Source organism: Mustelus asterias, chromosome X, assembly GCF_964213995.1.
Source record: "Mustelus asterias chromosome X, sMusAst1.hap1.1, whole genome shotgun sequence".
NCBI lineage: Eukaryota > Metazoa > Chordata > Chondrichthyes > Carcharhiniformes > Triakidae > Mustelus > Mustelus asterias.
This window is the reverse complement of record NC_135834.1, coordinates 11,996,848-12,014,704: the sequence shown is the minus strand read 5'-3', so window position 1 is coordinate 12,014,704 and position 17,857 is coordinate 11,996,848. Positions and strand designations below refer to the sequence as shown.

General features: G+C 45.0%; 1 protein-coding gene across 1 annotated transcript; it reads right to left on the bottom strand.

Annotated features, from left to right (window-relative positions):
* Positions 1–2,176: 2,176 nt before the first annotated feature.
* On the bottom strand, positions 2,177–17,697 carry LOC144482031 (protein Wnt-6-like). Its single transcript, XM_078201307.1, has 4 exons — positions 17,425–17,697; positions 14,848–15,068; positions 12,782–13,083; positions 2,177–3,146 (listed from the first exon to the last, which is right to left on the bottom strand). The coding sequence occupies exons 1-4, from the start codon at positions 17,499–17,501 to the stop codon at positions 2,685–2,687; spliced, it is 1,062 nt and encodes a 353-aa protein (XP_078057433.1). The 5' UTR covers positions 17,502–17,697; the 3' UTR covers positions 2,177–2,684.
* Between the last annotated feature and the right edge of the window lie 160 nt (positions 17,698–17,857).

The following is a 17,857-nucleotide window of genomic DNA, read 5'->3' as shown; positions in this document are numbered from 1 at the left end:
GTTACAATCTCTCAAACATTCCTTTCGTAGATAGGGCTCACAGTTATTTGCTCATGTGTCCTCTCTTGTGTGGATGCTGTGATTGGACAGCAGCATGTGATTTTCTCCTTCCCTATTGGACATGAGGAGGAAGTCAATGCTCGTTTGTCCAAATTAAACTCCCCAAGTAAATAAACCATGATAACTGAATACATTGCCTTCATGTTGGCCATGACACCTCAATGATTTAGCCAGGGCAGTACAGTGAGTAAGAATGGGAACTTTCAGATGTCCTGTAAGCAAGACAGAGCTCTCATCCATTGCATTGAAGACACCGATCTGGTCTTCCAGCCTGCTGACAAAACACCGAGAACTATAGATTGGTGCAGATCTATTTTTCAGTTAGAGAGCAGTGTTCGCGTTGAAACTCCATCTCAGATAACTGGGCATGCACAGTCTGACACACTAAACCCTGCTCCAAATGTACCCCCATTGATAGACATGCATGTACACAATCTAACCTCCAAATACTAAAACTAAGGATTACAGACCCAGGGATGGTAAAGCACAGACATACAATGCCAGGACTTTGAAAGGTTTTCTCAAACTTAACAAGTACATACAACTCTTTAGGATTAAGTCTGGAATACCTGTTGAGGACCACCATACCAAAGTAATGAGCTATCCATCATCATTGAAAACCGATCTCTAACCTTAGTACTTCAAGTATGCCTAAGGTACCCCGGCAGACAGGCATCATTCTCAACACCAAAGACCAGCCCCAGAGTCAATCACCTCCCAACCAAAAGGTTACCGACCACTTTGAACTCTGCTTTTCATGGTCTTGACAAAGAGAATCGTTAGATTTTACTGTGTAACATAAATATGCACACAGGCACACACACTCACATACACACAGGCACATTCAAACTGACACACCTACACATACAGGCACATTCTCATATACACAGGGACACGCACATACACACACAGGCACATTCACATACACACAGGGACACACACATACACACACAGGCACATTCAAACTGGCACACTCACACACACACAGGCACATTCTCATACACACAGGGACACAAACATACACAGGCACACACACATTCAAACTGACACACTCACACACACAGGCACATTTTCATACACAGTAAGAAGTTTAACAACACCAGGTTAAAGTCCAACAGGTTTATTTGGTAGCAAAAGCCACACAAACTTTCGGAGCTCCAAGCCCCTTCTTCACTCACCTGAAGAAGGGGCTTGGAGCTCCGAAAGCTTGTGTGGCTTTTCCTACCAAATAGACCTGTTGGACTTTAACCTGGTGTTGTTAAACTTCTTACTGTGTTTACCCCAGTCCAACGCCGGCATCTCCACATCATGACATTTTCATACACACAGGGACACAAACATACACAGGCACACACACATTCAAACTGACACACTCACACACACGGGCACATTTTCATACACATAGGGACACAAACATACACAGGCACACATACTCACACACACAGGCACATTTTCATACACACAGGGACACACATATACACACACAGGCACACACACTCACATTCAAACTGACACACTCACACACACAGGCACATTTTCATACACACAGGGACACACATATACACACACAGGCACACTCACATACACACACAGGCACGCTCACATATATATTCACACACAAGCACACTCACATATATACTCACATACACACAGGCACATTCACATACACACACACTGGCACACTCATACACACAGGCGCACACACACTCATTCACACAGGCATATACACACTCACATACACACACACACATGCACGTATAGGCACACACACACAGACACAAATACAGGCACACTCACATACGTACACAAATATGAACATACATAAAACCAGACACACGCACATACCCACACAACACATACACATGTTCACTTTTATGCACGCGTGCATAGACTCACTCTCAGACCCTCACAGGGCGTGGAGCCAGAAGTTCTGCACAGCCAATCAAGTCCCAAAATGCTGAAATCAGATCCATTCCATTTATTATGCAGAATCTTTGAGGTTTCCTGTACTAATTGTCAATAAATGAAAAATAAAGCACTTGATCTAAAAGGTAACACCCCCCCCCCCCCCGCCTCCCCGTTTAAATAACCCCATTTTCACAAGGAATGCCATTCAGCATGAATTGTGTGAACATGAGGAAGCTCTGCTGATCTCCCCCTAACCCTGGGGGGCAGCATTTTCAGAATGACCTGCGGGGGAGCTGAGTTGACGCAAATCTTCCTGCTTTTTGACAATAATACAAAAATAGTCCTGTAGGGTGTTCAGTCATGGCTTATAGTGTGTCTGTGAGTAACATGCCCCACTCCCACAATAGGCTGCAGTCTGCAAAATTGCTGAATGTTTCTTGTGATGGGTCTGGAGAATGAGCCAGTGTCAAATTGGTCCTTTTAGTTCAATACTTGTTTTCAAAAAAAGCAGCCCTCATGAGTCAGATGGAGACAGCGGGTAAGTCTCCCACCTTGTTATGAGTTAATATTCCTGCCTGGGAGTTTTGCACTCAGGAATTCCTGCAGATATGAGGTGTTACTGCATCCGCCTCCCATGCAAAATGCTTGTTCTTTGGGCAATCATTTGGGACCTTGGATTGAAGTTCCAGGCATGGCCTATCTTTGTTATGTTCTGATTACAGGCAGATGTTGAGGTCCTTTTGGACAGTGCACCTCTGGCATTGCACCACGCAACACCAGTGGAAGCGGCACTGGCAATTCTCCTGGATGTTCACCGACTCCTCACGGTGGCCCCGGCCACAGCACAGCAGCTCACAGCCACTGACATCCATCGCTGTGCTGTTGCACACCCGTCCCCGTGTGCCCGGTGAGCCAGTCCGCCGGTTGGCCAGGCAGAAATCGGGCGACTCGGCCGAGTAAATCAGATCCTGCTGGCCAGGCCGCTTAATGTTGTGGCCCACCGGGATCAGCGTCTTCCCGTCATTGCTCCCCATCACCTTGAAGGCGCCATTGAAACGGTCCAGGAGCCGGTCCCCAACCTCACGGAAATGGGGCATTTTCTTCCAACAGGTTTTGAGCGCACAGGAGCCAGATAACCCGTGACATTTACACTCAGTCCTCATGTGATTCTTAATCATCTGAAGTTAAACAGAAAAGCAAAGAGAGAGCAATGACATTACTTTATTTTCAAAAAAGTATTCCTTTAACACATCATTACAGAGATTTCAAAACAAAATTGCATTTAACTCATTGACTGCGAGGAATCAACCTTAGAATAATTGTTAACATACACAAGAAATTGATCTGACACTGATAACCTACGCAAGAAATTGATCTTACACTGTTAACTACCTGAGAAATTGATCTGACACTGATAACTGCCTGAGAAATTGATCTGACACTGATAACCTACGCAAGAAATTGATCTTACACTGTTAGCTACCTGAGAAATTGATCTAACACTGATAACCTACCCAAGGAATTGATCTTACACTGTTAACTTAAAGAAATTGATCTTATACTGATAACTTAAAGAAATTGATGTTTATATTGTTATTTGCCTGAGAAATTGACATTGTATTCATTGTCCAGGATGAAATTCCATTGACGTTAGTTATGGTTTAGAAGCTAGTTACAACAGAATGAATTGTAAAGCTCGGCTGATAGAGTTAAAGAAAGATTGTTTTTATATAGCCCCTCTCATGACCTCTGGTCGGCTCATAGCTTTACACCAATGAATTACTTTTTGAAGTGTAGTCATTGTTGCAATGCAGGAAATGGAGTAGCCAATTTGTGCACAGCAAGATTCCACAAACTGCAATGTGATAATGACCTAGATCATCTGTGTTTCTGTGATGTTGATTAGGGAATAGTTTGCTAGGACACCAGGGAGATTTCTGGAATCCTGAGATACCCTCCCTAACAGCACTGTGGGTGTACCTACACCACAGGGACTGCAGCCTTCTCCAGGGAAAATTAGTGATGGGCAATAAATGGTGTCCTAGCCAGCGATGCCCACATCCCATGAAAGAATGGAAAAACAAAAGTTCCCTGCTCTTCTTCCAATAGTGCCATGGGATCTTCAACATCTACCCGAGCAGCCAGATGGGGGGCCCCAGCTTAATGTTGCTATTCAAAGACGGCATTTCTGACAATGCAGCACTCTCTCAGTACGGCACTGGAGGATCAGTCTTGAATCTTTGAGCTGAAGTCCAGGAGCGGGATTTGAACCCAAAATGATGTGCTTATGAGGCGAAAGAGCCGCCAACAGAGACACGATTGACACACTGGAGGAGGGGAGTTTGCGTGGAACGTAAACACCACCTGCATGGAGCCGACAGCAGTGGAAGAAAAAGGCCATTCTGTCCAACAGGTCAGTGCTGGCGTTCATGCTCCACATAAGCCTCCTCTCACCTTCTCTATCCTGTAAATCTACGTAGAAAGTCAACTTAAGAGAAAGTTGGAAGAGTTGAATAAGGAACTAACACTCCCACAGTCAATGCTGAATAAAAGTACACAGCACGTGTTCCTTTCTCACCGGATAACCCTTGGTGTCATTTCCAAAGGAAACCATTTCAGCTCGACAATTGGTTGATGAAGGTAGTTGATCTCTGCATCACCATCGTTGTCCTCTGGGTCAACAGGAAGTACTTGAGAGTTTGCTTTGCAAATACAGCATGTAGTTACCCATGGCAAAAAGTTTGGACAATGCGCGAACTTCCATTTAAGGGGAAAAAGAACTCTCCCACAGATTACAAAGCGGTTCCCCGGCTCAGATGATACTGATATACACAAGCATGTGTTCCAGGCGATCGATATATGTCTATTCATAAGCGCAAACTCACACAAAAGATACGTGCCCATACATACTGAATACTTCGAGTCTGTGTGCACATCTGGACATCTTTTGCACTAGATTCCATATTTTTAATGAAAACCGTTTATGTAGATTTGTCTCTGTAATTGCATTTCCCTGCCCCCAGCCAGTGACAATACTGTCGTGCTGGCGGGAATACTGCAGTGTTGGCGACAATACTGGCGGGAGAGTGTAAATACAGCAAATTGACATTTCCCAGTGTAAGTGTGCATAATGACATACAAAAATAAGGATATATTTTACCACTGACTGAATTAAATCTCCTTCTCTGGTCCGATTATACCCACTCTATAACTCTGCTTCACTTGAAGACTACGCTTGGGTCATTACTCTGCAATTCCAATCGGTCCCTCCCCCACGATTAACACGTTTTTGATGTCCAGATGTACTATGGAAACTGTCAATCTGAACTTGTCATCTTGTAATGATACCCTCCCGCCAGCGGTGATGCTGCAGTGGCTTTACTTGAGGATATGTAAACAAAAGTCAGGGTCATGGAAGGAGCATTCAGGTCGGACCTGTCAAGTTTGTTAAACAGCCCGAGAATATTTCCACCACTTCACACTAAGGGGGAGGGTGCAAAGATATAAAAAGAACACCATGTCACCCTGGGAGACTTTTCATTCTTCCAATACTTCAGACTATTCCTCCAGGGAAGAGTTTGAAGATATAAAAACTTGTGGGAGAGTGTAGTTACAGAATAACAAGGGCAATTTTCATTATAAATGTGGTCATTAGAATTTAGAACGGAAAAATATGTCAGGCAGAATGTATCACTTTAAAATGGGGATTCAAATATGTCTGGAACCCCTGATCCAATCAACCCCACTTTACTTGAAGACTACTCTTGATCTTGCCGTAGGCAATGAGCTTGTATGTGTACTTTATATGCGTATGTGTTTATAAATATTTAGATGAAGTTTTGGAAAGTTTACACACAGGCAGACGGAGGGCCAAGCTCAAATCATTTCCAAAAAGAAATGCCTGTTCCATGTTTAACTTGGCACCGATTGTGTGTGAATTGTATTTAAATAGCGCCTTTCACAATACCCCCATTGGCTTTGCAGCCAATGGAGTACCTTTGAAGTGAAGTCACTATTGTAAATAAAAATAGAAAATGCTGGAAAATCTCAGCTTGAAACGTGGCTCTATTCTCTCGCCACAGATGCTGTCAGACCTGCTGGGATTTTCCAGCATTTTCTGTTTTTGTTTCAGATTCCAGCATCCGCAGTATTTTGCCTTTATTTCACTATTGTAAAGTATGATTTAGGGAAACACAGCAGCCAAGATCCCACGAAGAGCAATATGATGATGATCACATAAGCTGCTTTAGTAATGCTGGGCTGCGGGATAAATACTGTGCAGCACATGAGGCAAACGTGTTCTTCCTGGGTAGGAGCTGGGCAGGGTAGATGAGGTCTCAGCTTTATGTCTCATCTGGAGGATGGCACCCCAAACACGACAGCACTCCCTCAATACTGCAGTGAAGTGTCAAGTCTATATTATGCGCTCAAGTCTCTGGAATGGGATTTGCACATATAATCCTTCTGATGCAGATTCAAGAGTGCGATTACTGAGCAAAACCAACACCTTGCTTAATGGCAGACCTCACAGGTGGATAGGAAATTGCTGGAGTGGGTCCTTTTCCGAGGCGGTGTGGAGATGCTGGGGGCGATTGCACATTATATCAGATATTTTGTACAATCATGGCGGGGACGGGGTTTGCCCTGCTTGGCTACGTATCGGCATCATTGTAAACAGAGAATTTGTCCACTTGTTATTTACAGTAAAACTATAAATGCATTATTGAAGAGATGTATAAAAGATTCAACAAAATCCTGTCCCGGTGCTCTGCTGTCACTCAGACATAGTGACCAGAGTAACCTTGCCCTTTCTCTAGTGGACCGCCTTTCCCACGAAATCCTCCAGTGCTTTATAAACCCACATTGGAGATTCCCGCTGGCATTTATTGCAAACTCTAATATTCCCCCCAAGAAGATGTTCTGAAAGATGGATTTCTGTATTGCCCCAAAGAACCAATCCGAAGCCATCGTGAGAATGGGATAGGTGCTTGATGGCCGGCAGGCACGATGGGTCGAAGGGCCTCTTTCTGTGCTGTAAAACTTTAGCGTTCTTAAAGAATGTGTTCATATGTTCCACAGTGTAATTATATTGTAAAGAAATGACATGTGCTTCAATAATGTTTACATGTTAGAAAATTGCACTCTAAAATGATGTGTTCTAAAAGAATGTTCCCTGCTCTAAAAAAATAAGTTTGCGTGTTCTAAAAGATTGTGGTGACATTTTGTAAAGCAACTATCGTAAAAGAATATGCTTTCTGTTCTAGAAAATGTGTTCCAAAAGACTGTGTGTTTTAAAAGTTTTAATCTACATGTACAAAAATGTATTTGAAAGTGTTCTAACAATGTTAGTTTGTTTCTGTAGTCTATAGGAACATAACTAATGTCGCAATTAAATATTTACACGGTCCAAATATGTTTGTGTTTTCAAATTATACGTTCCAAAAGTGTGTTTATAATTCACTAGGCGGAGTAAACGAAGGAAAGAAATCTTCACTCCCTCACTGAGAATCTTGGGACACATTGCGCCCACAGGAATCCTGACCCCACATGGGCCTGACTCCCTTAACAACCACACACTCGCAGTTGACAGCAAAATATTGCTCTCGATTAACACATATCTTCAGTACAGCGCAGGCAATCGGCTCTTTTTAAAGCCCAACACGGCTAATGTTTGTATCGAATTACTTTACTTGCATTCAGCAAATTAGAGAATCATAAATCCTCCGTGCTGGCTCATTCTGCAGACATGGGCACTGACCTGAAACAATGAATTTTCTGTGTCCCAATCTACATATCAGGTCCATCAGAAACTTCAGTCTATCCTTCAATTGTTTCTGCTGTGCAGTTTGCAACGAGACTATCGAGGTTTGCTACATTTATAATTGGATTTTGTCCCACTGAAAATTTAGTTGGTTCAAATGTTTCAACAGGATTTGAATAAGGAAACGGATGCATCATTAGCATTTTACACATATCCAAGATGTTGGATGTGAACATGCAGTGCACCAGAATTCTGTACAGTATTTGCAAGAAAGTAAAAGTTTAACTGCATATTGGACATCACGAGTCCTAAACCTTAAGTCACTTATAAAGGGTGCATTTTTACTGCAAACTGAGCATTCACGGCACGGTAGCACAGTGGTTAGCACTGCTGCTTCACAGCTCCAGGGACCTGGGTTCGATTCCCGGCTTGGGTCACTGTCTGTGTGGAGTTTGCACATTCCCCTCGTGTCTGCGTGGGTTTCCTCCAGGTGCTCCGGTTTCCTCCCACAGTCCAAAGATGTGCGGGGTAGGTTGATTGGCCATGCTAAAATTGCCCCTTAGTGTCCTGGGATGCGTGGATTAGCGGGTAAAATATGTAGGGATATGGGGGTAGGGCCTGGGTGGGATTGTGGTCGGTGTATACTCGAATGGCCTCTTTCTGCCTCTATGATTTCTATGATTCACACAAGTAGCTGCATCTCAAGTCTCCAGTTAACTGTAATGATGCCAGGTTTTGACATGGATTCCAATAAATAAAAAACCCACTAATGTTTGTGCTATCTTTTATAATCTCCTTCTACAAAACAGAAAATGGTAAAACGCTTCCACGTTCAGCGGTTGCATTACTAATAAGCCCTTAACTGAGGCGGGAACCGTTATAACATTTAAGAAGCATTTAGATGAACACTCGAAACGCCATAGCATACAAGGCTACGGACGAAGTGCTGGAAAATGGGATTAGAATACATAGGTGTTTGATAGCCGGCGCGGACATGATGGGCCGATGGGCCGATGGGCCTCTTTCTGTGCTGTATGACTCAATGACTCTAGAAATTACTATTACTGATATTTTAAGATCAGAGCGTAACACAATGGCATGACAGTTTAACATAGGTAGTCACGTATTTAATTTAAATAGGTGACGGAGCCACAAAATGTAAACAAAACCTTTTTTCCCCTCTTTTAGTTCAACTTTCCCTCTCTGGTTTTTAACTTTAGAGGGCTTTAACAACGTTATTGTTTCCAGGCAATCTTAACATCAAGTTTGTCAAGGAAAGCAGTGGTCTTGAGTATTTGTGGCCAACGACAGTGAACTGATGTGGAGATTAGATCCTGAAGGTTTGGAGTAAAACTGGAATAAATTAAATTAACGCATAACTATTAAGATATTACTTAACCTGATTTCAGTAAGGTTGGCATTATGTTGAAAATTAGTTAGGTAAGAAGATTGATGAATGAGAGGGTTCTTGTACTAGTGCAAAGATGGAGATTAAAGATGATACAGAGTCGACATATTGGAGTCGTTTCTGTGTGTCTGATGCCTGGATAGACTGGAGAGGGGAGGATTAAACCAGTTGTATTTCCTTGCATTGAAGTTCATTTGGAAGAGAAGCTACACACCTACGATTAACAGTTTACTTATCGGGAGATGGACAAGAAAATATAATTTAAGTCATAGAGGTAAACAGCATAGAAAAAGGCTCTTCGGCCCATTGCGTCTGCGTCAAAAACAACCACTTAACTATTCTAATCCCATTTTCCAGCACTCGGTCCATAGCCTTGTAGGCCCTGGCATCACAAATGCACATCTAAATACTTCTGAAATGTTGTGAGGCTCACTGCCTCCATCACCCTTTCAGGAAGTGAGTTCCAGACTCCCACCACCCTCTGGGTGAAAAACATTTTCCTCACATCCCCTCTAAACCTCCTGCCCCTTACCTTAAAGCTGTACCTTAAATTGATCCCTCCACCAAGGGGAAACGTTTCTTCCTGTCTATTCTATTCTACCTATATGACGCGTAATTTTATGCATAAGCAGAGTCCCCCTCAGTCTGCTCTGCTCCAAGGAAAACAACCCCAGTCTATCCAATCTCTCTGTATCTCACAACCTCATGACACATTTCAATGGTGGGACATTCTGACTGAGGCTGAACTACCATATCTTTTCACAAGAGGGTGCAAACACGGTGTCCATTCACTCCTGTCTTTGAGATTGGAATCTAGCCCAGACTGATTGGGGGTTATCTTGTTTCTTAGCCGGGGTTGCGTCGGGCGCCCATTGAGATCGCTATATATATAAAATACTCAACGGGATTGATAGAGTAAATGTTAACCAAATGTTCCCCCTTCTAGAACAGTCTAGGGTAAGAAGTCATAGTTGTAGAGTAAGCGGAGCGGGGCGGGGTGGGGGGGGGGGGGGGGTGGGTTCAAGACAGAGATAAGGAGAAGCTACTTCTCACAGAAGGTTGTAAATCTATGGAATTCACTGCCCCAGAGTACGTGGATGCAGAATCAATCAAGAAAGAGATAGATAAAGCCATCACACTCCAGATTGATTCACCATTTTAACTTGGAGCTACACGGTATACAATGATAATTTTGCAAAGTGGTGTCTCTAGAGTTTAAACTAACACTAAGGTTTTGTGGGTGCATGCGTCCTACTTTTCCTACAGCAATGTTGAAATGGGCGATTTGATCTAAACCAGGATTACATTGCAACTCGGCTGAAAATGCAGTTAATAAAAGCACGTGTGAAATTGGCGAGATCACCTGCCCTGCTAAACACTGACACTTTCAACTGTTGATATTTACTTGATATTAGCGGCGGAGATTTACAGACGAAATAGTCAGATGTTGCCCAATCAAGCCGAGATTGAATAAAATGCACCATCTACGCCTGGTAAACATTTCTATATATTTGTGTTTATTACGAATGCACCTGTGTATTGAAAATAAGTTAGGTAACTTAGTGAGGGCGGAAAGACTGGGAGCTGATAATACACACTGGTTTGTCAGAATGGGCGCGGTGTTTCCCCACTGTTCAGTGTTATGTCTCGTGTGGCTATTAAATCTTGTTCTTGCTACACGGGCCTGACATGTCCACCTTATGTTGGAGATGTAACGTTTTAATGTACGCATCTCCCTGTCCAAAATGTTAAAGGGCTTCCTGTCTCCAGGTTAACCGGGCGAGATTGTTCAATAATTCGTGAATTCGCAACTCAACGTATTTCCCCTCGCCCTTCAGATTACACTGTGGACAGAATTATCTTCACTGCAAAGAACCGATTCGACACTGAAACGCCGGCGAATGTGCAAAATTATTTTTGAAAAAGTTAGATTGCATGGATATATTAAGATTTTAAAATAACTCGAAATAAAGCAGGACATTTGGAGTACTGCATAGCAACAGTGCTTTTTCGCCAACGGAGCCTGTCTGGCAGTATTGTGCAGGTGTAGCAGTGACTTGGGTCACTGTCTATTTAAATGGACAGCCTCAATTGGCTGTCAAACGGCATTCAAACTCACGGCCTCGACCAGAAGGGGGGGGGGGGGGGGGGGAAGGTGACTTCCCAAGAGAAATGGTGATGTTATCTGACCCTGGGTGTGTGGGAGAGCGGCTTCGTTCGCACATCGCGAAAACCCTTCATTTTGACAATAACATCAACTCTCCACAGAGGGAAACGAAAAACTGCGGAGAGAAACGGCTCATCTTTCCTGGAAATTGGTTTGGGAGTATCTCAATCCCCTGCCAGCATCCCTGTGATTCAGGGGGCCAAGAATCTGTCCCAGTGCTTAATATCCCACCGATTGTTTAGTGAATGGGGCAGATCCCTCCAATACCATTCATCCCCTCTTACTGTCCGGTTCAGTAGAACTGTCCCGCGCAGTGAAAGTGTTTTAAGTCAACAATACTCGGTGACCCAGTTACACCTGAACCCCCCCGGCTCTGGCGAATCAGATAGAATTCTGTAAGAAATACAACTCACCCAGTAACAGCCCATTTCATTTCGAAATGAATGTGTTGGGGCTCTTGCTAGCCAAGTCTGCGATGAAGCAGCCCAGTTTTGTCAGATAGGCCAATCCACTTGACCTGCACATCTTTGGACTGTGGGAGGAATGATGTGGAGATGCCGGCGTTGGACTGGGGTAAACACAGTAAGAAGTCTCACAACACCAGGTTAAAGTCCAACAGGTTTATTTGGTAGCACAAGCCACTAGCTTTCGGAGTGCTGCTCCTTCAAGGAGCCAAGGAGCTCCTTCAAGGAGCAGTCTTCAAGGAGCAGCGCTCGGAAAGCTAGTGGCTTGTGCTACCAAATAAACCTGTTGGACTTTAACCTGGTGTTGAGAGACTTCTTACTGTGGGAGGAAACCGGTGCACCTGGAGGAAACCCACGCAGACACGGGGAGAATGTGCAAACTCCACACAGACAGTGACCCAAGGCCAGAATTGAACCCCTGGCGCTGTGGGCAGCTAATCACTGTGTCACCTTGGTGAGTTGCTGCAGTGCATCTTGTAGATGGTACACACTGCTGCCACTGTGTGGCAGTGGTGGAGGGAGTGAATGTTTGTGGGTGAGACGCCAATCAATTGGGGCTGCTTTGTCCTGGATGGTGTCACAATTGTTGAGTGTTGTTGGAGCTGCAATCATCCAGGCAAGTGGAGAGAATTCCACCACACTCTTAACTTGTGCCATCTGAAGTGAATCTGAAATAAAAACAGGAATTACTAGAAATATCCAGCAGGCCAGGCAGCACCTGTGGAGAGAGAAGCGGGTTCATGTCTCAGATGGGGGGACATTCCCTCAGAACTGAAGAATCTTCCCACTGAAGGCGCCGAGCGGCTGGGTTCACAAGAGCATTGGAGAATAGGAGGAGCTTGGCTATTCAGTAACTGGCCACATTTAGCCAGAGAAAGGGAACGTTCCTCTGCTGTACGGATACTAAGGGGAGGAGAGTTATTTTTGGTCCACATTTCACAAAGGAAAATCACCCCCTTTCCCCCAGCCCAGTTTCATTCATTAATGAGTTTCCTTGTGGAAAAGTGACTTACCAACCGGCCAGCCTCATTATTGTGAAGGTCAATCAGGGATTTGATGTCGCTCTGGCCCTTCTTCCCCTCAGCATCCATAAACTGCTTGCACGTAGCATAGCCGAACTCCACGTCGTCCCCACAGCCGCCCCATTCCCAGACCGGCGCCTGGGCGCCAGAGGCGGGAGGGTGGGGGATCGGCGGGCGACTCAGGGCATTCTCACAGCTGCACTGCAGCAACTCTCCCATGCTGCAGGCCTGGGTCACAGCGTAGGCCACTCCGGCGGAGGTGATGGCGTAAACGAAGGCGGTCTCTCTGATATCTGGCGACAAGAAATGACCCAACTGAATCATACACACCTCATATTGAACATAGAGTCATCGAGGTTTACAGCATGGAAACAGACCCTTTGGCCCAACTTGTCCATGCCACCCAGTTTTAACCCCTAAGCTAGTCCCAATTGCCCGCATTTGGCCCATATCCCTCTATACCAATCTTACTCATATAACTGTCTAAATGCTTTTTAAAAGACAAAATTCTACCCGCCTCTACTACTACCTCTGGCAGTTTGTTCCAGACACTCACCACCCTCTGAGTGAAAAAAATGCCCCTCTGGACCCTTTTGTATCTCTCCCCTTAAACCTATGCCCTCTAGTTTTAGACTCCCCTGCCTTTGGGAAAAGATGTTGACTATCTATCTTATCTACGCCCCTCATTATTTTATAGGTAATGGCTTATATAATTGTATAGGTTTTATCTCCTATGTTTTGGTACACTCACCTATTACCCAATGTGCAGCACAGAAACAGGCCATTCGGCCCAACAGGTTTATACTAGGCATGAGCCTCTTCCCACCAATATCTCCTTCCACCTCCTCCCACATTCTCAAGGGGCAATTGGGAATGGATAATGCATCCTGTGAAAGAATACATTAAAAAAAAACCCTCAACCCTCTCTGAGGTGTCTCCTGAATTCCCTATTCAGGTCTGAATATCCTCTGCCTATCTTATACGTGTGGACAAGGCTGGTGTTGAGGGCATTACCAGCGTGTCTGCCCTTCTCACACTCCACACTAAAACGCACACGCTCATTCACACTTTAGGGCGGATGTTAACATCCTGAGTCATGGGTTCAAATCCCATCGAGGGCAGCTTAGGAAATTTGAACCCAAATTCATTCTTAAATCTGGATTTTAAAGAAAACTAGTTTAATTAGTAATCATGAAATTGGATTGTGCTTAAAAACCCATCTGGTTCATTAATGTCCTTTAGGGAAGGAAATCTGCTATCCTTACCTGGTCTGGCCTACATGTGACTCCAGAGCCACAGCAATGTGGCTGACTCTTAAATCCCCCCTGAAATGTCCTAGCAAGACACTCAGTTGTATCAAACTGCTACAGAAATGGATTGCAGCGGTTCAAGAATGCGCAGGGTCGGTGCAAACTTTCCAACAAGAAATCACAATAAGAAATAGAATCAAATCTGGGTTTGGTAAACAGGTCGTTTGTTACATACACATAATAAAAAAACTTGTCAATAGCTGTTCACAGCCAGGAAGGAAAGCAAAATTGCTTCTGGACAATTGCTACAACTCGCCGTGTGGAGGGAAGGTGAGGAACTCGTGAATGGTGCGGTGAAGCTGGGGAATAGACTAGGGTAGCCCCAGCGGCAAGACTAGAATCACAGCGCTTGTGAGACTACACATGGACAGAGGCAGGCCCGGGAGGGAGACAGCTATAACAGTTTAACAATAGCAATATTTCTCAGTAAATAAAATAGTCATGTCATATTTCATAGGGCAGTTTCATAGTGCTGAGGTTCTGTAGCGGAAGGACATTATTCAGTCTTTCATCGAGACTAAATATGAATCTGTCTTTCCGAGAACGCAATTGTACCCAATGATTTTTCCATCTCTTATTCATCCAGCCCAAATCCCCATCTCTCCCCTTCTCTTATCCAGATGTTTATGTCTGTCTCTACCTGTCTGTCACTCACGCTAGTATCTGTACATTCCGGATCTCTCTCTGTCTGTCCTCCCAGGGTTACAATAATACTGGATTGAGAGAGGTCGAGCCCCCAATCTCTACCTTGCTGGAGGATTTTGCTGAAGTATTTCTTGTGAATGGTGCAGTTCCACTTGCGATACCGGAATTGGTGCTGACACTCACGGATCCCAAGCCGGGCTCCCTTCGCCACCTCGCTCACAATCTCAGGTTCGGTTTGACACAGCTCGGCCTGCCTCCCAGCCAGACGCTTGGTTTTCCTGCAGATGCTGTTGGGATCCATGACCAAGGGGCTCCCCACGGCCCTGCAGCACCGAGTGAAAGAGCGGCACATTGTTAATCCGAATAACGGTGCTGGCGCAGTACAGTAAAACCCCAAAACACACTCACTCTCACACACACAATCTCACACTCACTCACACACTCAATCTCACACAATCTCACACTCTCTCTGTCTCACATTCACACACACACAATCTCACACACAATCTCACACTCTCTGTCTCACATTCACACACACACAATCTCACGCTCACTCACACACACACAATCTCGCACTCACAATCTCACACACACACAATCTCACACTCACTCTGTCTCACACTCACACACACAATCTCACACACAATCTCGCACTCTGTCTCACACACACACAATCTCACACTCACTCTGTCTCACACTCACACACAATCTCACGCTCACTCTGTCTCACACACACACACACAATCTCACACTCACTCTGTCTTACACTCACACACACAATCTCACACACAATCTCACATTCACTCTGTCTCACACACACACAATCTCACGCTCTCTGTCTCACACACACACACAATCTCACACTCACTCTGTCTCACACTCACACACAATCTCACACTCACTCTGTCTCACACTCACACACAATCTCACACTCACTCTGTCTCACACTCACACATACACAATCTCACGTTCACTCTGTCTCACACTCACACACACACAATCTCACACACAATCTCACACACACACAATCTCACGCTCACTCTGTCTCACACTCACACACACACAATCTCACACACAATCTCACGCTCACTCTGTCTCACACTCACACACACACAATCTCACACACAATCTCACGCTCACTCTGTCTCACACACACACACAATCTCACGCTCACTCTGTCTCATGCACACACACAATCTCACACTCACACACAATCTCACACTCACACACACACAAAATCTCATACTCACGCACACAATCTCACACTCACACACACACACACACACACACACACAATCTCATACTCACACACACAATCTCACACACACACACAATCTCACACACACACACAATCTCACACACACACACACACACACACACAATCTCACACTCACACACACACATAATCTCTCTCACACACACACACAATCTCACTCACTCTGTCTCACCCACACATACAGTCTCACCCACACACACAATCTCACACTCACTGTCTCTCTCTCTCTCACACACACACTCTCACACTAACTCTGTCTCTCTCACAAACACACACACAGTTTCTCTCTCACACACGCACACTCACTCTGTCTCTCTCTCACACACACACACACAGTCTCACCCACACTTTCACACACACACACTCCCAGTCTCACACTCATTCAGTCTCACCCACACGCACCCACCCACTCACATACACTCACACACAGTTTCCCCACTCACTCACTCAGTCTCCCTCTCCACACACAGTCTTACACTCGCTCATGCGCATGCACAACAGTCTCACACTTGCACAACAGTCTCACACTTACACAAACACATACAATCTCACACTCACACAAACACATACTGTCTCACACACACACATACCTTCTCACACACACAAACACATACAGTCTCACACTCACGCACGCACATACAGTGTCACACACACATACAGTCTCACACTCGCACGCACGCTCAATCTCTTCCACACTCAGTCACACACACACCTCACACAATTATTAAATTGTACAATTACTCAGTAGCCACTCTCTCACTCACAGTCTCATTCACACACACCCACAGTTTCACTCTCACAGTCTCATACACACACACACTTTCACAGACAAACGTAGCCACGCACATTGACACACACAAACACAGTCACACGCACAAAAACAGCCACACACATGTGCACACAATCACTCACATCACATACAAGCACACACACATCACACAAATACAGACTAGGTCCTGGGAAGAAGTTTCTCACAGTCACGGCTTAAGTTTATCAGGAAATTGAATTGATTGAACTTAGAACTATGAGACCATCTGTACTGAAATAACACCATAGTCATTCTGAAATGCGCACAGACCGTGATGAATAAACGGGGAAGAGTTAGAAATCGGATCAAACAAGGACTTCCCAGAGGAACATTTGTGTGCTTGATGGGATGAAGTGGGTCAGTTAGAGGCGACTCTCTCTGGGATCTCCCAGTTACAGGTGCGGTTTGCAGCTTAGATCTGGGAAAGGTTGTCAGCCCAGTGATCTCTCTCTCTCTCTCCCTGGTGTTTCTCCGCCTCAGACTTCTGTTACAAACCGCCCTTTCCGAATAGGGGGGAGGGAGGAAGGGAGGGGGGAGGGAGGAAGGGAGGGGGAAACAATATAAATTTCACAGGGACCCCAGTTCCCCCACTTACCACCACAAGCTGATAATATTGGCAGGGTACAAGAGGCAGAAGAAAACTCGGAGCTGAGCTTCGGCGAAAAGTAGCATCTCTCTCCCACTCTCTCCCAGCTCAAAGTGTGTCGTGGGAATACAGGAATCGAACCTACCATAACCCTAACCCTCCCTCTCTTTCCCAACTCGGCCCCCGTCTCTCACAGCTCTCTCTCTCTCTCTCTCTCTCCCGTTCAGTTTGTCTGTAGATTCCAATCCCCCGCAAAGATTTGGGGAGGTGGGTTTTAGGATTTTTTTCTCTCTCTCTCGTTCTCTGTGTGTGTGTGAGTGGGAGAGAGAGATGAGGGCCCGGCTGCGAGTTAAACAGCCACTGACTCACAGTCCCGTCCTGTCTGGGCTCTCAACCAACAATGAGAGGACCTAATGGGGTGAGGAGGGGAGAGATCTCGGAG

Bases quoted from the DNA above. Each gene is read 5' to 3' on its own strand.
- LOC144482031 (XM_078201307.1), bottom strand. From the start codon at position 17,501: ATGCTACTTTTCGCCGAAGCTCAGCTCCGAGTTTTCTTCTGCCTCTTG. The intron at 15,069-17,424 runs GTAAGTGGGGGA...TCGGTGCTGCAG, and splicing joins AATATTATCAGCTTGTGGTG to GGCCGTGGGGAGCCCCTTGG. The intron at 3,147-12,781 runs GTAAGTCACTTT...GTTTAACTTCAG, and splicing joins ATAATGAGGCTGGCCGGTTG to ATGATTAAGAATCACATGAG.